The following is a 23,626-nucleotide window of genomic DNA, read 5'->3' as shown; positions in this document are numbered from 1 at the left end:
TCCATTCATCTGTCAGTAGACATTTGTATTGCTTCCATCTTTTGGCTACTGTGAATAATGCTACTATAAACATGCATATATAAGTATCTTTTTGAGACCCTCCTTTCAGTTCTTTTGGGTATACACTCAAAAGTGGAATTGCTAGATTGTACAGTAATTCTATTTTTAATTTTTTTTCCCCAAGGAAGATTAGCCCTGAGCTAACATCCACCACCAATTCTCCTCTTTTTACTGAGGAAGATTGACCCCAAGCTAACATCTGTGCCCATCTTCCTCTATTTTGTATGTGGGACGACTGCCACAGCATGGCTTGATAAACAGTGCATAGGTCTGCTCCCATGATCCCAACTGGCAAACCCCGGGCCACTGAATCAGAGCATGTGAACCCAACCACTGCGCCACCAGGCGGGCCCCTATTTTTAATTTTTTGAGGAGTCACCATATTATTTTCTGTAGCAGCTGCAAAATTTTACATCCCCATCACTAACAATTCCATTTTATGCATTGTTGTCTTATTTATTTGTTTAATTTTGCTATGTTTCTTTCTCCCAAATAGATTGTAAGCCTCTTAAAGGCAGTTACCAAATGATTTTTTGATTTTTCATTCCAATTAAAAGGCCCAAGCTAAAGAACAGTGATTTGAATTTTGTACCTAGAGCATAAGTATTAGGTACCACCTAGAGCCAGAAAACAAGAGTAGTTCATTGTTTTAATACCATCAAGTAACTGTCCTCAAAATAGGGCCAATTTCAGATGATAACTGCTCTCTGTAAGCAAATTATCAAGCGCACCTCTTTTAAAGAGCATCGTTAGCTATTGTAGAAACACTCCTAAGCTGACCATTACACATGAAAGGCAGTGTGCAAACACTTAATATGTATAACTACCATCGAGTCTTATCTAATCAGAAAATGAGCAAAATTATTCATCAACATGGCCTTCAGTCCTAATTTGACCATAGAAACATAATACTTAGAGTTCCCATGAGCAAACCTCTCACCTTTATCTAAATATCACAGTTTCAATTATTCCTTGAAATACAACTTTGCATTTAGCATTTTCCAGATTGGAATTAGAGATTCACATACTTCCATTCAGTTGGAAATAAGGATGAAATGGGACAAATGCCTACTAGAACAGTGAAAACCTAAGGCCTGTTAAAAATCTCTCACCAAGGAAATGTTTAAAATAACCTTAATATATGCAATAACGAAGCTGGTCAGAAATCTTAAAAACACTTTGGATAAAGTGTTAGTGATTTTACGAATAAGGATGATGCTGAGCAAAAGAAATGTAACCTTTCTCTTGGTGTTTTAGGTTGAATACAAAGCTGACTACAACAGCTGGATGAAAGGTTGTGGCTGGGTTCCATTTGGGTCCCTAGAAATGGAAAAGGCAAAGCGAGCTTCAGACATCCTGAATGAGGTAAAGCCAGCATGCGTGTCACAGAGAGAGATGTGTGAACGTGTCATGTTAAACCCTCAAACCCATTCGACGTGCCTCCTTTACTGTTTTCTTCTCTAATAATTGTTGCTGAGGAAAAACTTACCACGTGCATAAATTATCCAGGTGGACAAGCATACCTCTTTACATCACCAAAATCATTTATGTTAACCATTCTCGAGAAACAAATTTTTAACAGCTTTATCAAGGTATAATTTGCATTCCATAAAATTCACCTGTTTCAAGTGTGCACCTTGGTGGGTTTTAATAAATTCGTATGGTTGTACAGCCATCACCACAATTGAATTTTAAAAGGCTGCTAGTATCCCAAAAATTTTGCTTTCACAATTCCTGCTCCCATCTTCACCCCAGGTGAACACTGATCTGCTTTCTGTTTCTATAGTTTCGCTTTTTCTAGAAATTTCTTTTGTATCAGACTTCTTTCACTCAGCATGTTTTTGAGGTTCATCCATATTTCTACATGTGTCTGTAATTCATTCCTTTTTATTATAGAGTAGTATTCCTTTGTAAGGTTATACCACATTTTGGTGTCCAGTTGGTGGACATGTGGATTTTTTCCAGTTTTTGGCAATTATGAATAACGCATATAATGAATATTATAGAAATTTTCTTTGAAGTATTATACCCTATCAAATCTTATGATAACTTTGAAGTAGCATATAAATCATTATTCAGTCATAGAAAACAATAGCTATCTTGGGCTCTCGAAGCAGCCCGGTTATCCGTCCGTCCTCTGCCAACAGCTAAACATCCCCCACGTGGTGAGGCGAATCCGTCGTCAAGGAGGTTAGACTGCATAAAGAAGGGCTGAGTGAGGTTGTCTTCACACTCAAGCTTCTGTTGGTCTCGTGTTCTGTACTTTTGTTTGTTTTTGATGAAAACCATTTTATCTACTCAGAGATCTTTCAGAAAAAGTTCTTCTGGGTTAGTGGTTTTCAGGAGTCTGAAGCTGGAAGAGCGATGCTACTATATACGCAATAGGGGGATGTATAATATGCACAAAGGAAGAGGAGTGGGAAAATAAATGGAGAATATAGGAATAAGTGTAGCTAGAGGTTGCCAGCTCCCAACTGGGACACCTTCCCCGTGTCCCCTCTCCTGTGCCTTCTCAGCACTTAGTGATAACCTACGTGCTAACCACAGCAAGGCTCGCAAAGCAAAAGTCCTCCCTCTCCCTTTAATAATCCCGGGCTGTTTCCCTCGTTCCTCAGTTACTCCTCCCTCAAACGGAGAGCTTCTTTACTTGAGTCGCTGATGGAGTGATGGGGAAAAGAACATCTCTGAGAACTTGTCAGCGTCGTGCAAGGACACTCCAAATCTCTTTGCATGCTTTTCTGTTAATCCTTGAGAAAACTTTGTGATGTTCCTGGATCCTGCTTAGCTGAGAGTGCCCTCTTTCACATCATAAGCAAGAAATTAAGAGAGTAAAGTCTGGTTCCTGAAAGTTGTATTGGTCTGTGCTGCCCCAAACAATCCAAAATTAAACCAATATTTTTAATGCTGGCTTTTGTATTGTGTCCATTTTTTTTCCCCCAGGCCAAACAAGAATCTAGGAGTTTGCATTTTAAAATCAGAAAAGATCCTTGTTCCTTGAAAATAAATTTCAAGGATTTTGATATATTAGCCTTCGGTGAAGTTAATAGTATTGTTTTTCTCTTTAATTTGCCAAACAGAAAAAGTATCGCCAACATCCGGACACTCTCAAGTTTACCTCTATTGAAGATGCTCCGATTATAGTACAGTCTAAAATTAACCAGGCCCAGAGGAGTGATGTAAGTGTTAATCCTATCTGTATTTTAAGAAATGTTCACTAATACGAACACGTTTGTATTCCAAATGCACTGATCACTTGTAATTATAATGTAATCTAGAGAGACTCAATTACATGAGCAACTGCATAATTCCCCCAGCTTTTTGTTAAAAAAGCACACCTAATTCGTATCTTTAGAGTATTAGGTATATTGTGCTGACCATCCTTTCAAACCTTGGACATTGCTTTCCAAGGAAAAGGTAAGAGGGCCTTCTTCTGATGACAAGAAACACAAGCCAATTGCTAGGAAAGATCAGAAAATGAATATAGCCACCATATCATGTGGAGGAGTTATATTTTAAGTCAGAGCTCAGATAAAAATCATATATAGTAAAAAGTACCCCTAAGTCCCTTTAGTCGCCCACAAAATAGAATATAGGCAGTTGGTGTAGCCCACCCTTTTAGCCTTTCCTATGCTCAGGAAAGTGTCTGCAGGTTAATGCTTTCATCAGGCCAGCTCCCTGGGTTGACTTCCCCAAGGTGCCCCTGTCTAAGTGCAGAATTTCCTAGTGCGTACCAGGGGCCTTGCCAGGGCTGAACCAGCACCAGGATAGGACCCTGTGCAACTGCATATGAGAACCTAAATGCCTACAGATATTTTCAGGTGAAAATGCGGCTGACACAGAAAGTGTCCTTTGTAAAAATCACTTCTGTGCAATGTGATCCGCTCTGAAATTATTTTCCTGTGCTGTTAAACACTTTCCCCTACTTTGCTTGTTTTTTTGTTTGTTTATGCATTTCCTTTCTCTTCCAGGTCGCCTATAAAGCCAAAGGAGAGGAAATTCTTCACAAATACAATCTGCCAGCAGATGTGCCACAGTTCCTCCAGGCTAGACTGAATGCCTACAATATCAGTGAGGTGTGTGTGTGGGCTCAGCTGCCGATTGCGTGTTAAGCCTTTTCTAAATGTGGCCTGAGTTATATTGAAATGACGTTTTTCTTTCAGAATATGTACAAAGCAGACTTGAAAGATTTGAGCAAGAAGGGATATGACCTGAGAACCGATGCGATTCCCATCAGAGTTGCCAAAGCTGCCAGGCAGGCGGCAAGCGACGTAAGTCCAGCTGGTGGTCACCTGTGTGTAACTGGAAAATGTGGGCGGGCTAGACTTGTTATCCGAAAGTCACCTCGTCTGCTGTCCCCAATTGGAAGCGAGTCCAGTTGAAAACTACGTGGAAAGGAAAGGTCCCTAAACAGATCTGAATTTTGCGGGAGAGTAAGGATTTGTATAACCTTTACTGATCAGTTCTAATCGAGCACCTTAATTCTAAATTCTCATGTATGCTTCTACACACATTCACATTATTCCTCTTGTGGAAATCAAGGAGTGACTATTCAAGTTATGTTAACCTCCTATGGTAAAACTTTATCTCAAAACTTCCTTAATTTATATGAATTCCCTCTTCCCTTATTCTCTTTTTACTTCATTGCTTCTACAGACTGATGAACTGGCTTCAAGTGTCAGAGCCCGTAATAGTCAGGCATTAGGCTCCGTTAAAGTTAGCACTTGTTTCTTTTCCTATCTTGCTTTAACCCCGATGTGAACTGAAGTCACTTTGCTCTTTGAGATTTAAATAAAATCGACTCCAGCCCCCATCTGTTGTCCTATAGGCAGTGAGCTCCCCTCCCCTGTGGTTGCTGCAGATACTCTGAGGTTTTCGTTTTTCTGATCACCTCTGGCTCCTCGTTTGCACAGGATAGTTTTGCTCTGGCTTACCTGGGCTCTCCTCCCCTGGATTTACTTTTCTTTCTGCTCTGCATAATCCGGGAATGGAACACAGCCCCTTCCCCTCAAGTCCCAAGGACAACTTTACTGATTGAAATGAAGTTTGCATGGCACCAATGTAAATATGTTACAATCGAATAATAAATGACTGTGTCCTAAAATCCCTGCTCTAGAGTTTGTCACTGATCCGCTTTGTCTGTGGATGCTGTCTTCTAGCCACTCTCCACCCCGCCATATGCACGAACCTTCCCTCACATCTCTGTGTCTCAGTTTCTGAGGTTTCTGCCCAGGTCTCCCCAAGGAAGCTCACTTCTTCTCACTTTCTTATTCAGAGCCACTTAGTGTGTACACCACTGGCTCTGGGTCTTCCTTTAAATATACAAAGACTCATTAAAATTCTACTACTCCTCCAAAAATTCTACTGTTACTACTACAATTCTACTACTAATAAGAAGGCTAGCTATTTGGAGTCTCCTTCTTTAGCAGCACAATATAACGGTAGAAATTGTGAAATATTTATCTTTTCATTTTTCTCTACCAGTGTATAAATGGAAGGCAACTTATTTTACTTTGTCACTGATATGAATTATGTAATGCCCCCACCCCAACCACTCTTGGGTGGCAGAAACAACTACAGGCAATCAAATGGTCCAGAAATAACATTTTTATTTTACCAAGTTACATTTCAAAGTATTGACAAGTGAATATCTAATTGTTTATTGAAGTAAAGTAATTTCTGGGAAGCTCAATTGCTTCAATTCATGGTCCCATTGTTCAGTAAAATCTTCATAAACAACATTTAAAAATACACCTACTTTTGTTTCCAATAGGTTCAGTACAAAAAAGATTATGAAAAAGCCAAAGGGAAAATGGTTGGCTTCCAAAGTCTCCAAGATGATCCTAAACTGGTTCATTATATGAATGTGGCCAAGATACAATCAGACCGGGAGTATAAAAAAGACTATGAGAAGACAAAGACGAAATACAACACGCCCCATGATATGTTCAATGTTGTGGCGGCTAAGAAAGCTCAGGATGTTGCCAGCAATGTCAACTATAAGCATTCGCTCCATCATTACACCTACCTGCCTGATGCCATGGACCTGGAGTTGTCTAAAAACATGATGCACATACAGAGTGATGTAAGTGATGCTTACCCCACAAGACAAGCCCCCTCTAAGCTGGGAGAATGTCATGAGAGAAGCCACTGCCTGGGGCACTCATCTTCTTTTCTCCCTTTGCTGTAGAACGCCTACAAGGAAGACTACAACAATTGGATGAAAGGTATAGGCTGGATACCTATTGGCAGTCTGGAAGTAGAAAAAGTTAAAAAGGCGGGTGATGCCCTGAATGAAAAGAAGTACAGGCAACATCCAGACACACTCAAATTTACCAGCATCGTGGACTCGCCAGTCATGGTCCAGGCAAAACAGAACACAAAGCAAATCAGTGATGTGAGTACAACAAAAGAGAGGCGGCAAAGGATGGAGGGAAGTTTAAAAAAAGTCAGCATTGGCTCAAAATTTTTATTCTTCTGAGCCAATATTTTTTCCTTGTAGAATTATTATTTTGTTTATTTAATCTAAAATAATATTTACAGTTATTTTTAGTTTGGGCACTAATATGTTCCTTTTCTTCCAGCTTGCTTTTTACCTTCCTTTTTAAAATGTCTTCCTTTTTAACTGCCTTGAAATACTGTTACTGAATACATTTGACATGGTGCAGAAAGTTCTGTTCTAGTACTATGCATGCAAACACACGAACAAAATATAAGCTTAAATCCCAGACACTTTGCTGTGGCAAATTCATCATATTCAATTCTCTGTCAAGTTGCTCATATTTGCTTTGTATATATAAAATATTAATACAGGGAACTAATACACATAAGTTTATGGTTTTACTTCTCAGAATTCATCATATACAATTATTATAGAGACTTTTTTTACTTGTGTCTTGGTGGAGATTAGTACATCGTTTGCCTGCCTGTCCAGGAGCAATGTATATGCTCTGGCTAAAGTCAAATCTAAAGGAGAGTTTGGTGTATAGAGGAGTTAAATGGACATCAAAAGCGTTCATTTGTTAATTCGTTAAATAAATGTTTTTGAACACCTTCGGTGTGCCAGGCATTGTAATATGTGCTGATGATGCAAAGATGAAACAGACGAGGGTTAGTGGGACATGGGATATAACAAGGTTATAGGACAAAAGTATAAGACGAAGGCATGGATTGCCATAAGGAGAGATGAACGTTCCAGGTGAGGTGTGTGCTAAGTAAGCACAAGGGAAGGGGGTAACCGCCTACCAGAGCTTTCCTGGCAAACAAGGAAAGGACGCCTTCTTGGCAAAAGGAAAAACATGATAACAGTCAAAAAGTAATGAATGGAAGGACAGCAAAGGGTTTGGGATTGTAACCTGATCGCTGAGGGTCTTGCATGCTAATTTATAGTCTGGGGTAGGTAACGGGAGGTACTGAAGATTTTTAACCCATGTAGTTGCATTATTAGGTCTGTGTTTCAAAAGATAATTCTAGCAAAAAATGCAGAGACTGTATTGGAGAGGGGAGAGAATGGAGGCAAGGAGATGAATTAGAAAGCCGTTATAGAAATGCAACAGAAAGCTTATTTGGACTCCAACTAAGGCAGTAGCAATTGCAAAGGAAAGGTTTAGAAGGTCAGATTAATGAGGTTCTGCGAATGCTTAGATGTGGTTTCTAAAGGTAGTGAGGAAGTAAAGACAGCGCTTAGATTCCTAGAAGAAATTATTTATTGTTTGGGGATTCATTTAGATATTGGCCATTTCAGACTTGATTTATGATACATCCACACCAGTTTACATTTGATATTCCACACAGACATGCCTGGGAAATGGGGGTATATGTGATATGGCTGTATGTATGTGATAAATGATGATTAAGAGATTGGAAATCTATTTGTGATTCTAGTTCTGTTTTAGTTTTAGAAATTTCTTTCTTTTCCATTACCAAGAGGAGGATGCAATATAATTTCTACATCCTACTCTTTGATGTCTTTCAGATGTCTTTAAAATGCAAATTAGGGTAAATATGAAATGGTCCCTCTTTTGAGTATAAAGGATTTGTGTATGAGCACTTTTACATTACAAGAAAATTATGATATGCTTTTACTGGTAGAATTATAATTGGAAAGTTTTTAGCAGAAGTGAAAGACTCATACTAACTACCATTTTCTCTCTAAGAATAAAAAATCAAAAATCAAAGATAAGACTTTAAGAACTATTACCTCCACTAGCAAAGCATGAACTTTTCTGGCTTTGGTGAATTCTGTTATTCATGTTAGGGTTTCACGTCTGAAATTATTTTCCATTCTTCTCTGGCAGTCAAAGATTTCTATTTTCTTAAGGATTTTTTTCTTCTCCATTTTAATTACATGGAGTTTTTGTGTCTTCCTTTAACAAGATGCTTGAGTTTTTTAAAAATAAGAAAATGCCTTTGATAGTTTTAACAGTAGAGAGAGTAGGGGATTGTGCCAGAAATAGCTCCTCTAAGCATGCAATTAATGTATTTGCCCTTTTGTGCTACTTGTAATGCATTTTATTTTTGTGACTATGTGTTGCAGGTCTTGTACAAAGCTAAAGGAGAAGATGTGAAACATAAGTACACTATGAGTCCTGATCTTCCTCAGTTTCTCCAGGCCAAGTGCAATGCTTACAATATAAGTGATGTAAGTAGGGTCTCTGAAATCCAAACCTGACAATAAAATAATAGAATTATAGATTAGGATGGGGCCTTGACAAGTATTTTGGTCAACTTCCCACATAACCCCCAGTGGAGCACATCTCATGATGATGGCTCTGCCTCTTGAGTCGGCCTTTTCAAATGTAGGACAACTCTAAAGGATGTAACATTCTTCTTTACATAGAGCACAAGATCCCTGCCTCTAAAACTTCTTAGTTTTCCTAGTTTTGCACCTGGAGGAGGTTATTATCCTCTAAAAAAATAAGAATAAATGAAATCCTTCTTTTTTACAACAACTCTAAAATTTCTAGAGCTAACCACCAGGTCTTCCCTTGACCTTCCTTTCCTAAGACTGACTGACTTCCTTTTCTCCAGTTGGTCCTTGCATAGCATGGTTTCCAGAACTTTTATTACTCTCCTCTGGATCCATTGTAGTTTCTCAATATCCCTCTTCAGTATGTGCCAAAACCAGATTTGGGTAAATAATTAGTTCAGAGTCCAATAATTTCATGCTATACAAGCCTGAAATTTGTTGACATAACTTCTTAAAACAGTACGTGCTGTATGAGATTCCTTTAGCTTATACCTGGAAAAGAACAAAACAATCCTAGCAATTGAGGAATCACTTTAGGTGATTAATACACAGCATGCTGACATCCTTTTTTCTTTTCCATCCCAGGTCTGTTATAAACGGGACTGGCATGATTTAATAGCCAAAGGCAACAACGTGCTGGGTGATGCTATTCCCATCACTGCGGCCAAAGCATCAAGAAATATTGCCAGTGATGTGAGTAAAAGTTTTAGGTGAAATCTGGGTGATTGCCTTTTTAAAAAGTAATCAAATGTGTGCTTGTTTAAATGATACCACATTGAAAACAATAGCCTGAATTAATGACATTCAAATTCTCCACAAAATATTGTTTTGAAAACCTGTCACTTTTTCAACATTTTGTGATTCTTTTCAGTTGACCCCACTTGGTAGAGCTGTCATAAATCTGATAGTGGCTTTCTCCCCTGATTCATAGCCCAAATTACCTTCACTGACACATTTCCCTGACAGCCCACATTTATTTTCAGTGAGAACACCCTGAGTGACACTAACACATTAAATTCAGATGACTGCCTGCATTATGATTGTACTAAGAAGATTGAGGAGATGTTATGTAAAATGTGTAGGTTTTACAAACCAAACGGGAAAAAGCCCACTTTTCTGGAATATAATTTTGATTTATGTAAATTGATGCCTATTTCACCTGTGATAGAAAAAGTATACACTTAGACATCTTCCCATCATTGAAAAACAAAATTTTCCAAAAGCACTCATGCGGGGCCAACCTGGTGGCATAGTGGTTAAGACCATGCACTCTGCTTTTCCAGCCTGGGGTTCACAGGTTTGGATCCCAGGCATGGATCTACACACTGCTCATCAAGCCATGCTGTGGTGGCATCCCACATACAAAATAGAGGAAGATTGGCACAGATGTTAGCTCAGGACCAATCTTCCCCAAGCAAAAAAAAAAGAGGAAGATCAGCAACAGATGTTAGCTCATGGTCAGTCTTCCTCACACACACACACACACACACACACACACACACACACACAAAAGCACACACGCCCTGCAGACTTCGTGTCACACACTATTCCAGGGGTTACAGTCTTGATTTGAGAGAAGAGAAGAAAGAAACCGCCCAGGTGTACAGACCTCATGGGAGACAGGGGTGTAAGAATTCTCCAGCTTTCCTGCTAGAGATGATACTGAAAATGTGTTCCTCAAAGGTTTGCATATCACCATGAAATACATTTCTAGTTTAAGGACAAAGTAGAAGTATGACATTTGACATTTTTTTTTTAGTGCTTGCACAGAGCTTTTTCTAACATGCCTAGAAATTGGTTAACTATCCTTTTATCTGTTAAAGTCTTGTTTATAAATCAGTGCTTACACAGCAGGAGCAGAGTGTCTGCAGAGTTTAGGTGGACTTGAATTCTCCCATATAAAGATTGAGATTTTGACCTGTTTCATACAGTGTAGCTCCGTCGACAGCCCATTGCCAATTCCATGTGTGGGAGAGCTTGAACAGCAGAGCTTCTGTGGTTAGGGTTTTACTGATGGAGAAAGCTCCCAGTGGTTCCTGCCATTACTGTAGTTCCTTAATTCATCTGCAGCTGCTTCAGCAGTGAACTTGGAGAGTAATTGCTAAGAAATTGGTTGGGTGAAGGCCCAGATACCTGCCTGTGCAGCATCTAAATTGATTCTACCTAGAAAGAAGAGTATTTTCGTTTTAACCCTATTATGTCAATCTGAGACAACAAACACAGTCAAGTTTTCCACTCCTCACCCCAAGAAGATCTGAGTGTAAATGTCTTACCTGTACATTATTTCTTTAGAGTTTCTTCTGCACCTTTTGTGTACATATCACTAGGCCAATCGGCATAGAAAATAGAAGATTTCCTCAATAATTTCTAATATTCCATGATGTGAAATAACATATTAGATTAGGAAAATTCACATCCCTGGAAGAACCAAGAGATATTGGTCTTATATGTGGACTGTGTCAAGTTTACATTGTGTGACAATTCAATCGGCTTTAAATAAAGTTCTACATGCAAATTATCTATAGGATTTACAGCCGAGGAAAGAAACTGATCCTGAATTTATTATGATATCCTTTTGTAACCTGGCAGTGTTGGAAATAAATGCTTTCACTCTGAACTTTCTGGGGGTGGGGTGGGGTTTGGGGTATGGTTTGCATTATAATTGCTGCATCTAATGTTATCAATGCCTAGGACTTGGCTAACCAAATTCTGTCTTTGCAGTATAAATACAAGGAAGCTCACGAGAAGTCAAAGGGAAAGCATGTGGGTTTTAGAAGCCTCCAGGATGACCCCAAGCTGGTCCACTACATGAATGTGGCAAAGTTGCAGTCCGATCGTGAATACAAGAAGAACTATGAGAACACCAAAACCAGCTACCATACCCCCAAGGACATGGTTAGCATTACGGCTGCAAAGATGGCCCAGGATGTTGCCACCAACGTCAACTACAAACAGCCAATACATCATTACACATATCTACCTGACGCCATGAGTCTCGAGCATACCAGGAATATGAATCAAATTCAGAGTGATGTAAGTGTGTATGACATAGCAGACCCAGAGATGTTGGTACTTAAAGGATGATCATTTCTTCCTATTTTAGCAGAGCTTACAAGACAGTAAGATATTTGAAAAATGCACTTTAAAATAAACAATCGTTATTGAAAGGCTAACAAAGGCAGGGTACACAAGCTGTGTTTTCACTGGTTTTCTGTGCCCCTGTTGTAATCATTGACCTTGTCTTTAATAACTTATGAGTCAAAGATAAAACTATATTCCACTAAGTATATAAGCCTCTTTGATTCTCAGCAAAAGGAAATGCTTGCTCCTGGCGGGTCTGCTTCAGTAATGATATGTATAATGCAAACTAGGAGTATTCTCTATGCTTTCTGAATTCAGGAAAGTTATTTTTTCTTTTTTTAACTCAAGGTCACAGTCTCATGCATGTAAATCTATGTAATGAATCATCTGAAATGAGCCAAGAAGGCTTTGTGACGGCAGTATGACTCATGGAGAGGTGCATGGGGAGGGTGTTTAATATTCAGGGCATTTTCTTCTGCAGGAGTCAGATTTCTGTAAGAATTGTCCTCTGTGAAGGGAAGAAATGGTGTTCATTTATTGTTGCTCAATGAAACTGTCTCTCTCCAACTAAGATTAGGAATAGCCTAGGTGGACAGTGTGGGTGAAATTCAAAATTGTGGAGTTTTCAGTGAAATCTAAAGGAAAACCCAATTTATTGTCAAAAGAGAGTTTTTCTTTAGCAGTACCCATGGAAATATGTGGCCTAGATTCCTTCTGTGTTGTGTAATGCACTCTAACAACAGAACTGCTTTTTCTTACCAAATTCTGGGTAAGAAGCTCTGTGGCAGACATAGTCAAATGCTGCATTATAGACACAAGCATGCTGAAGGAGTTACTCTTCATCTCCCAGGGATAGAATTGCAGATTTCAGAAACATCCCTTGAGTATTCACTAGCATATCTCCTCATATGAGATTACTCTTTTACAGAATGTATATAAAGACGAGTATAACAGCTTTTTCAAGGGCATTGGATGGATCCCTCTTGGTTCTCTGGAGGTTGAGACGGCCAAGAAAGCAGGCGATGCATTAAATGAGAGGAAGTACCGACAGCACCCAGATACCATCAAGTTCACAAGTGTACCTGATTCCATGGGCATGGTTCTGGCTCAGCAAAACACAAAGCAGCTCAGTGATGTAAGTGGTTTCCCTTCAAAAGGGTTTGTTCATGAATAACCCCTGTGACAGAGCCACTCCACCACCCTTCTTAATTCAATATGTGAGGGTGCATGTATCTTACCAAATCAATTGCTTTCAGAGGTGTATTTGAAAGGTTTTACTCCAAAACAACTTGGAACTTGAATATAGAGAGAATGGGGAGGGGAGAAGGAGGAGATTCCGGATTTGCTTTATTTTCCAAATGCAGAAAGCCTGCGCTATTTACAAGCAGATTCCTACACGTTATACATATGAAATGAAATTATTACTATTAGCATCCGTGACTGTCTGAATTGCAAACCACGCTATTTATTACTCTGAGTGCAACCGTTCTACCTAGCTACATGGAGAGAAGGCATACTGTCCTACTCCCTCTTGCATAACAGCTCAGTGTTCTGAGAGGCGAACTAGAGAGAGGCCTCGGCGGGTGGAGATAAGCAGTTCACTTTCGGAGTCATCCAGAGTCTCATTTCTGAGCCCAGTCTATCCAGACCCTTATTCTTAGCCAGAGGCTAATTACAGTGTGCACTGCTTCACCTCATTTGGTAATTTCAGAGATCTATTAAAATACCTCCATCAGAAAGAGAGGGGTAGGTCAAAAGCAAAGAAGGGAAAACCTTTTGTGTTTTTAGCCCCAGATATTGGAAGGTGAAGAATGCTTTGCTTGGGTCAGATTTGAGGATTATCTGTGGATTTTATTTCTCAGGACAGTCCCTGCTTCCACATTACCACAGACATTTCAAGATTAATTCTAGTTTAGTGGTAATAAAGGGTGTAGATGCTTCTTATTTCTTTTGTACTAATGGAGGTGTCACTTCTCCCTGTGTTTTTCCAGTTAGCTAAGAATACTGTAGACTCACTAATTAAGTTTTCCCCATCCCAGCAAATGCCATCAGCATCTACCTAGTTGCTCAAGCCAGAAACCTAGGACTCACCACTGACGCCTCCCTGGGTGAACCGCTACATCCAATATATCTGCTGAGTCGAATGTATTGGGTAATCTCTCTCAGCCATCCACCAACCCTAGTTTTGGCTTCCATATCACGCAAATGGACAACTGCAATAACCGTCTGGACTTCCTGCCTGGGGTCACACACAACAACCAGAGAGACTGCCTGAAAACATAATTCAAATCGTGTTCCTCTTCTTAAAACCCTGTAGTAACTTCTCCTTGAACTTAAAATCTAAATTTGTTAACTCGGGTTAAAAGGCCCTCAGCTCTGTGGCCCTGCTCCCCCTCCTGTCTAACCCCCTCTGTGCCCCCTTGGCATACTCCAGCCCTGTGACACAGGCTGTCTTCAGTCCCTCAAGCTGGCCATAGCCTTTCTAGACTCAGAGTCCTGAACGCTCTTCTTCTGCATGGACCGCTCCCCTTTCTTCAAGTTTGGGCATAAATGTTATCTCCTTAGAGAGCCTTTCCTGACCACACTTGTTTATTTCCTACAGTTATTCTATTTACAACACATCACAAATCCTAGCTATATCTCGTAGCTTGTGTATTTATTGTAGGTCTCCCCTACTGGACCATAAGCTCCAGGAGAACAGGTCTACCTTTTTCAACACTTTAAACACAGAACCTACCACTCTGCCTGGCCCACAGTGCTGTCCAATAAATGTTGGTGGAACGAGCAAATGAATATGTGTCCTAACACTCCCTGTGTGTAACAGTATAGGTATTTGCCTTCTATATGGAAAAACACAAGTGATAGCCTTCCTTTTTAAAGGAGTGTATGCTTGAAGAAACTTACATTATGTCAGCTAATGACATTTGCATGCTGCCTCCTTTGTTTTTAGTTGAACTACAAAGTGGAGGGGGAGAAACGGAAGCACAAGTACACTATGGACCCTGAATTACCTCAGTTTATTCAAGCCAAGGTCAACGCCCTCAACATGAGTGATGTGAGTATTTGGCCTGGTGCCAGTCTAGCATTGGTTAAGGGGGCCTCTCCTTTCCAGTTTTGCATAACTCTTGCACTGAGAGTTTTAAGGGGAGCAAACTAGTGTGGACCCTTTGAGTCTCTTTTGGAGGAGGCCATCAAGAGGATGTGACTGCTGGTTGATCCGAGAGCCGGACCCTGGCAATTGGAGGCTCCTTACTCCCTCCCCTCTGTTTGGAATGTACACTCTGCCCACCGTTCCCACAGTGGGAACCATTTTCAAAGGCACAGCCTTGAGAAAATAAGGTGTTATTGAGACCATCTGGATGATATTTGTGACTGACCCCTGTTAAGTCCTCCATATAAACATTTAAGAGTCTGGTGGGCAGCTGTAGAGATCTACTCGTTTTGTGGCTGCCCCAGACAAACCTCATCTGTAAGTTCCCTTGCTTATCAAAACTGCCACCTACCCATCCGGAGTGGTCTGCCTCTTTCTTTAGTCCCTCCTTGCCCTCCGTGTACAGGGGCCTACCAAGAGTCTGCAGATTGGACCCTTATCATAGAATATGATACTGCAAGCCACCACAAAATTTTGCTTAATGAAGAGTTTTCCAGACTGTGGGCTATGACTCACTGGTTATAAAACCAATTGAGTACGTTGCATTCCATTTTTTAAAAAGTGGAACAAATTGGGATAGACAAGATTGGAAAATACAGGAGCGTGTAGTCTGCAGTAAGGATGAGTACGGCTTTATATAACTTTTGTTTCAGTTATTTGTTAAAAGTTCTAAAAAAGTTTGCTGTAATTTTCTTTAGAAACTCTTTTTTGTATGTAACTAGCCTCTCTCTCAGGTAGTCTAAGTATGTAACTGGTGGTGATGTTTAAATTCACTATTATGAATTGTTTCATTTTGCTTTTTTAAAAAAAGAGTTGGTAAATTTTAATTTTAAAACATAATCAAACCTGGATAAAGTTGGTAATTTCTTAAAAGATGTCTAACATTTTAGGCTCTCTTTTATCTCCAAATAAGCACTTTTTGGTACTCATTTTTATGCTTTTGGTTTATTTAAAATTTCTTTCCTGCTTTTCTAAGTAATATTTAAAATTAGTGTAAATTAAAACTGGGTAGTATTACATCTGAATTTCTTATTTTAGGATCCATACCTTTCTTTAAGTTTAAAATGCTTCGTTAAAAAAAATAAGAAAATAAAAGTGTTTACATGCTTATTATGGAAAAGGTGGAAAATATAGAAAATTATGAAAAAATTAAAAATCTTCTGTTGTCCCACATTACCTTTCCATTGTTTCATTCTGCAAGCATGTATACATTTTTAAAGTGGTTGAGATCATACTGTGTATATGGTTTACTAATTTAAAAAAAGTCAGATAGATACACAGAAGATGAACGAATAGACCTAACTGTAAATTTTCTTGATAGAAAAGGATGTATCATGACATATTTTATAAGAAAGGCTTTGGTATCCTGTTTCATTCCTCTTTTAATTATGTCAAGTAATGAGGTAATCTTTCCTGTTTTCAAGGCTCATTATAAAGCAGACTGGAAGAAAACCATTGCTAAGGGCTATGATTTGAGACCAGATGCCATTCCTATTGTTGCTGCAAAAAGTTCGAGGAATATTGCTAGTGATGTAAGTCTAATTTGAAAGTAGTAAACTCTCTTTCTCTATATTTTTAAAATCTTTACATGGTCTATGAGGCTATATGAGCTCTATTGGAAACAAAAAACTATAATATAAAAATATTTTGTAATAGCCAAAGTGCCAATGATTTTTTTTTATGTTGCTTCACTTAAAATCTTTGAAAACTTAATAAAGTTGTTACAAAGAGGACAATTCTTTTTTTAAAACTGTGAAATATTTGGAACTTTCATTGGTATCATTGTTGTGAACTTGAAAACTGCTTTTTTTTTGGATTTTTCATGAAAAAAAGCCTTGATATACTAAAGTGTCACTAAATTTAAAAAGTCTCCAAGTATTTTAAAAGAATACAATTTTTTAATAATATCATTTTTACAATGAAAGGTTCTGGTGAAATATGGAAAACCAGGAAGAATTATAGGTTAAATGACATGATTTTAGTTATTTTCCTACTTACTTACTTAGTTACTTTTACAAAGTAAGTTGTATTTTCTGTATGAATTCATATAGAACCTTGATAGAGTAAAAAACTCATTCATTTGGAGCCCAATATACTAATTTGTATAAGGGCTTTGCTGAAAATTACTCAGGATTATGCAAATACTTTATAAGGTAACATAAATTAATTATGGAAACTGATAGTAATAATAAAAAAAATACACCAAATCCTTAATAAACTTTTCAGGAAGCTTTAAGCGTATTCAAGGAATCTACTTATGAATCATCTAGATACAAACTACAAATTATTCCATTTTTAATTATCCCCAGAGCAGATCTCAAAACCACCTATTAGAAATATTTTGCTAGTTGTTTATTTAAAAATACTAAAAACCTTGGACATTACCTAGAGTCAGACTGAATTTGGCTATTGCTTAATTTTCTATGTAAATTTGATTTAACACTTTAGTGTTTCCTACAATCTACCCTAATGCACTTCTGTCTGCCATTCTTTTCCATATAGTTCAAATATAAGGAGGCCTACGAGAAAGCCAAAGGCAAGCAAATTGGATTTCTCAGTCTTCAGGATGACCCTAAACTGGTTCATTACATGAATGTAGCCAAAATGCAGTCAGATCGTGAGTACAAAAAGGGCTATGAAGTCAGCAAGACCAGGTATCACACACCCTTGGATATGTTCAGTGTGACCGCGGCCAAGAAATCTCAGGAGGTTGCCACCAACACCAACTACAGACAGCCCTTCCACAGCTACACTCTGCTGCCCGATGCCCTGAATGTGGAGCACTCCAAGAACGCGATGCAGATTCAAAGTGACGTACGTAACAGTCAACGAACTGCTGACATAGAATGAGTTATCCATTTCTAGCTGGCGGGAGGGGGGAACAAGAATTTGGCAATTCCACTTACTCCATCCTAAACCTGGCTGGACTTACTCTACTTAAGGATCACCTCCAGAATTTGGAGTGTTAGGATTTCACTCATTTGAGCTATATGTAGCTTTTTGTTGTTGTTATTATGTATGTATATATATTTAAAGCTTTGGATGTTAGACCTAATATATGAAAAACTAAGAAGTTCAATGAATGCTATGTAATATCTGTTTTCAGTGCAAAATTCTGTTAACTTTTCCCACAAGAATGTTAATTTTTTAGAGGGATTATTGAGTCAGGATTTCCTGTTCAAAACCACCATGAATACAATCACTTTTGAAGTTAATTTTTTCTAAAATTTTACCCTCTCCTTTTTTCTTTCTTTTTGATAATGACTAAATCATCTAGCCTAAGAAACCCATGCCGTGACTCCTTCTGAAATAAAAATATCTTCTTTTGGTTCTAAAGAATCTATACAAATCTGACTTCACCAACTGGATGAAAGGGATGGGCTGGATCCCAATACAGTCGCTGGAGGTGGAGACGGCAAAGAAAGCCGGAGAGATTCTTAGTGAGAAGAAGTATCGCCAGCACCCTGAGAAGCTGAAGTTCACGTACGCCATGGACACAATGGAACAAGCACTTAACAAAAGTAACAAACGGACCATGGATAAGGTAAGTACTTCGTGTTGGCCTCAGCCTGTGAACCCTTTAGTGCTCATGCCGTCGAGCCTGGCAGTCCCACTATGGTCTTCGTCAGCATTTTAATCTTTCTGATGGTTGTGGTGGTGGTGGTGGTGGTGGTGGGAGGGGACATTCTATAACTTCATCTTGTCTAGAGAGCTCTTATATTGACCCTCAGGCTGTCTATCAACACCATGCTGAGGATGTGACACAACCACAAAATTCCACATGGTGTGAGGTTGGGGCAAGATGGCACTTGTTTCAGTGCAAGAGGATTCCCTTGTGTGATGATGTTTTTCTCACCGCGTGTCTAGTCTCATCAGCCCATCTTCGTGCTATGGCATCTGTTTTCCAAAATCAGATATAACCCCTTCTACCATGGAGATTGGGTCTCTTCCTCTTGATAGCACATTACAACCCATCCTTCTGTATAATCATGTGCCTATCCTTCTTGTTGTAGAGGCTCTACACTGAAAAATGGAACAAAGACAAGACCACTATTCACGTCATGCCCGATACTCCAGACATTTTACTCTCCAGAGTAAACCAAATCACCATGAGTGATGTAAGTAGATTAACAACAAAACAAAAGTGGGGAAGAAGATCGAAGGGAACTAATATTTATGGAATGTCTGTCTTCTACGTGTCAACCACTTTGAAATCAGGATCCCTATTCTAACACAAATAACAAGATGCTGGTGTTTTTCTATTTCTTCATTTAGAAATTGTACAAAGCTGGCTGGGAAGAAGAAAAGAAGAAAGGATATGACCTGAGGCCTGATGCCATCTCAATAAAGGCTGCAAGAGCCTCTAGAGACATTGCCAGTGATGTAAGTTCTTCCACTGGCCTTCTTTCGACTGAGTGAATAAGAGCAAACGAGCCAAGCACGTGTGTATACGAGGAGCTGCAGTCAGCTCTACCCAGTGTTGGTGGGAACTTCAAGCCATGTAACACCCAAGGCACCTCCCTTTGCCCAGTCCAAGGAGGCTCTAATCATTTGTTCATTATTTAATGTAAAAAGTGACTGGGTCTTGTTAACATCAGTTGCTTTTAGAGTATTCAAATCATTTATAGGCAATTCTAAGCAAAGGCAGGGAGGGATGCAATCTACGCATTTTACCTAGTTGACCTTTGGGCAGTCCCCTTCCTGAATCTAAAGATACTCCCCAAGAAATTGTGCCTGCAGCCTTTCCTACTGGCCAGACTGCTGAGTGGGGAAATCGGCTTTCTAAATCACCCTCAAACAACTTATTGACATACTTCTTTGATTAACTCTGAGGTCATTTTCTTTACATGGACTCAAAGCTGGCAAGAAATTTGAAGTAAAAAGATTTTGCTCCCTGCCCCAAGTGAGTTCCTCCCTTTCTAAGATTAGAGCAGCTCTAAAACCCTATGTGTATTACAAAGCTAATGGCATCTAGTGAATTAGATTTTGTTCTCTTTCCTTCACTATCTTCATGGCTAAGCTTTGTTTTCCATCCACAGTACAAATACAAGCAAGCCTACGAACAAGCCAAAGGGAAGCACATTGGCTTCCGGAGCCTCGAGGACGACCCCAAGTTGGTGCACTTCATGCAGGTGGCCAAGATGCAGTCGGACCGGGAATACAAGAAGGGATATGAGAAGTCCAAGACATCCTTCCACACCCCGGTGGACATGTTGAGTGTGGTGGCAGCCAAGAAGTCTCAGGAAGTGGCCACCAATGCCAACTACAGGAATGTGATCCATACCTACAACATGCTTCCTGATGCCATGAGCCTTGAATTGGCCAAAAATATGATGCAGATTCAAAGTGATGTACGTGACAGCCACAACATTTGCAGAGCGTTTACTCTGGATAATAAGCAAACCATGAATGACCATAAGTCGTGATATTTTGAAAATCCTGAAAGAAATTCATGTGCAGTTTCCCAATGATGTGTTTCATTTTTTACTTAGATCGAATTTATTTCCTTTAACAAAAGAGGAACAGTTCTAGAAACTAAAGTCTATTTTCTATATTATTGCTATGAGCATTGTTGGATGCTGGATTTAGCAACAACAAATGAAATTTGGTTTCAGAAAGAATGTATTAAAGGAAATATGTCCAGCAAAGAGAGTTGGAAGAGTAAAGGGCCCCTGATAAAGGAGTAAGACAGAAAGCAGGAAGTCAGATAACTTGATATAAGCTCCTGCCCCTCACTTCCAAGCAGCTTTCATTCCCTTACTTCCAACTTTGTAATTGCCTCTCTTACTTACTGATGAAATATTGAGGAGATGATGGCTGAGGCAGCTGTCAGAATGAGTGTGAGGAAGGCACGGGGAGCAGAGAGCCAGGAGTTCAGCTACAGAAGCCATTTGGTGGCTGGGAAAAGTGAATTTAAATTAGGAACCAAAGGCAGGCCATGCTAAGCCTACATTTCTCTTTGGGAATGTAAGAGTTGAACTGTTCATTGCCAGGGAGCTATATAAGTGCCCAAATGAAAGCAACCAGGATAGAGTGATAGAAGAAAATGCCAGAGCTGAGGAGGAAAAAAACAAAATTTGCACAAAATACCAGTGAGGTTTCTGTCATACCTGAGGGAAGTTGCAACAGTGGATGATCAAAGACTTATAATGAAAGAGAGAAATGGGGTCTCTTAAGTCATCTGTTATGCAAGGGAACTTGGGAATTTTTGTAAGAAAGTTGGACCAGCATAGTCACCTGTCTTGAGATAATAGTCACATGGTAGATTAATCTATTTGGTATTCCTTAGCATTTTTTCTTTATGAAGGCATTGAGAAAAACAAATAAATCACAAAGATATTATTGTTTATTTTTAATTTCTCATGAAAGAAATGTTAAAAAGATAGAGGTTTAGGGATAAAAATAGTTCAATATATTATTGGTTGAAAACTGAAGAGAAACTTATGGAATTAATCACGCACTCATGGTTCTTGAAAGTTTGGGGTTTTTCACTCTTGAACTTTCCCTCCTTTGCAGAATCAGTACAAAGCTGACTATGCTGACTTCATGAAGGGCATGGGATGGCTCCCTCTGGGCTCCCTGGAGGCTGAGAAAAACAAGAAAGCCATGGAGATTATCAGTGAAAAGAAGTACCGGCAACACCCAGACACTTTGAAGTATTCCACCTTGATGGACTCAATGAACATGGTTTTGGCCCAGAAAAATGCAAAAATTATGAATGAAGTAAGTCTTTGAATAATGTAGGGTTGCATATGTGTCAGGAAGAATCCAGGCATATCTTAAATTTAATCTATAGGTTTTGCTAACAGTTTTAGGGCATCATAATTAATGTTCACTCTACCTTCCAAAAGGGCCTTGTAGTTAAAAAAAAGATGAAAATTGGTTCTAATTAGTGCCCCTCCAAATGTTCAATGAATCACCCTATCTAATAGACATAACAAAATAAATATGAACGCTTTCCTTTAATGCAATTCTTGAAAATTGTCTAAGGTGGGGTTGAGTAGAAGTTCATGACGCTGAATTGGCAGATTGTTTGGCTGATAACAGCTGGGTGTTGCAGCCCACCCGTCGTTCCTTGCTGCTTTGATGGGATAAAAGAAAACTCCCAGATTACGTGGCTATAGCAGTGTTCCGTGCCAGGACCATCTCTGGGCAATCCCGAGAGCAATTGTTCTCCACCAGCACTTCCTTGAATCATTAATGATTCCAGCCTTCAGAGAAGCCTGACTGTAGTTTTACATTTCTTAGCCCTCAGTAGATTTCAGGACCAAAAAGCACATCGACGTTGGGCATCTGTTTTTAAATTGCAAGTCATAAAATAATTGCAGCAGCATTGGCTATATTGTGCAGATCACAGTTACAAATGCTATTATTAGCAAAAAAGGGGAAAAAATTCTTTGGACCTGAACATGAAGCAGTTGCAGAAAATGATGGTCCTAGTTGTGCTAGAAAGATCAAGCTGTATTATGCTCAGTCTCTGAGTAAATCCCCTGGAGTCTTCTAAGAGTAAAAACAGACAGGTTTGTCAAGAAGATCAAACTCCTTGAAAGGAACTTGCCTAAAAGACAAGGCACAAATCTCAATGCCCCCTTTAAGATTTAGTGTTTAAACTATCACAAACATGTGTTTATTTTTTAAATATTAAATTAAACTTTTCATTTTTTTCAATGTTAATGATTACCATTTCAGAATAATAATGCCAAGATGAGAATCATAGAAATAGCAATACTAACACTCAGAGATCCCTTGGTGATCATCAGGCTGAATCCCCTCATTGCAGAGTTGAGGAAAGTGTGGCCCAGAGAGGCAAGGCAACTCGTCTAAAGACACACAGCAGGTCAATGAGTGGGTCTGGACTAGAACCAGGACTCTGATGACTAGCTATTGTTCTTTCCACTGGAACTGCACTGTCCAGTACTATAACCAATAGTCACATTTGGCTATTTAAGTTTACATTAATTAAAACGAAATAATATTAATAATTCAGTTCCTCATTCACATTAACCACATTTCAAGTGACCAGTAGCCCCATGTGGCTAGGGGCTGTTTTACTGGGTTGCGCAGAACATTTCCGTCACTGCAGGTAGCTCTATTGGATTGGGCTGGTCTAGAGCAGAAGTCAGATCGTTTTTGTAAATGAAATTTTATCGTAACACAGCCACAGCTCTTCGTTTGCGTGTTGTCTGCGGCTGCTTTTGCGCTGCAGCAAGAGAGTTAAGCAGTTAATAACAGAGATTCTATGGCCCACAAATTCTAAACTATTTACTATCTGGCTTACTGCAGAAAAAGTTTATTAAACGCTCGTCTAGAAGAAGACTCTAGAAGAATTTTGTTTTTGTTTTTTAATTAAACCTGGCTAAAACAAAGAAATAACATTTTTCCACTTACCTAATTTGCAAAGATTAGAAAGTTATGTTATATATAGTATTGGCAAAGGAGTTAATGCAAACTTTTAATTAACATTTTGTTAATATTTGTTAAAAGTAAAACATCAGGTACTCCATACCCTATAGAAATCCTTGTGTATGTGCAAAGATACACACATATACAAAGACGTACATACAAATATACACGCAATAATATTTTTT

General features: G+C 39.0%; 1 protein-coding gene across 18 annotated transcripts in view; it reads left to right on the top strand.

Moving 5' to 3' along the window:
• The window catches only part of NEB (nebulin), a 189,279-nt gene that overhangs the window by 38,881 nt on the left and 126,772 nt on the right, over positions 1-23,626 (top strand). For all 18 annotated transcript variants that reach the window (XM_046658453.1, XM_046658470.1, XM_046658469.1 and 15 more), the window contains exons 29-46: positions 1,318-1,425; positions 3,138-3,236; positions 4,029-4,133; positions 4,221-4,328; positions 5,831-6,142; positions 6,248-6,454; positions 8,594-8,698; positions 9,392-9,499; positions 11,528-11,839; positions 12,816-13,022; positions 14,838-14,942; positions 16,463-16,570; positions 17,541-17,852; positions 18,376-18,582; positions 19,052-19,156; positions 19,314-19,421; positions 20,078-20,389; positions 21,555-21,761. In XM_046658453.1, the coding sequence (XP_046514409.1) occupies positions 1,318-1,425; positions 3,138-3,236; positions 4,029-4,133; positions 4,221-4,328; positions 5,831-6,142; positions 6,248-6,454; positions 8,594-8,698; positions 9,392-9,499; positions 11,528-11,839; positions 12,816-13,022; positions 14,838-14,942; positions 16,463-16,570; positions 17,541-17,852; positions 18,376-18,582; positions 19,052-19,156; positions 19,314-19,421; positions 20,078-20,389; positions 21,555-21,761 (3,135 nt within the window). The remainder of the gene's footprint in view (positions 1-1,317; positions 1,426-3,137; positions 3,237-4,028; positions 4,134-4,220; positions 4,329-5,830; positions 6,143-6,247; positions 6,455-8,593; positions 8,699-9,391; positions 9,500-11,527; positions 11,840-12,815; positions 13,023-14,837; positions 14,943-16,462; positions 16,571-17,540; positions 17,853-18,375; positions 18,583-19,051; positions 19,157-19,313; positions 19,422-20,077; positions 20,390-21,554; positions 21,762-23,626) is intronic.

The sequence above is a fragment of the Equus quagga genome, chromosome 4, assembly GCF_021613505.1.
Source record: "Equus quagga isolate Etosha38 chromosome 4, UCLA_HA_Equagga_1.0, whole genome shotgun sequence".
Taxonomy (NCBI): domain Eukaryota; kingdom Metazoa; phylum Chordata; class Mammalia; order Perissodactyla; family Equidae; genus Equus; species Equus quagga.
This window is presented reverse-complemented; position numbering and strand designations above follow the sequence as displayed.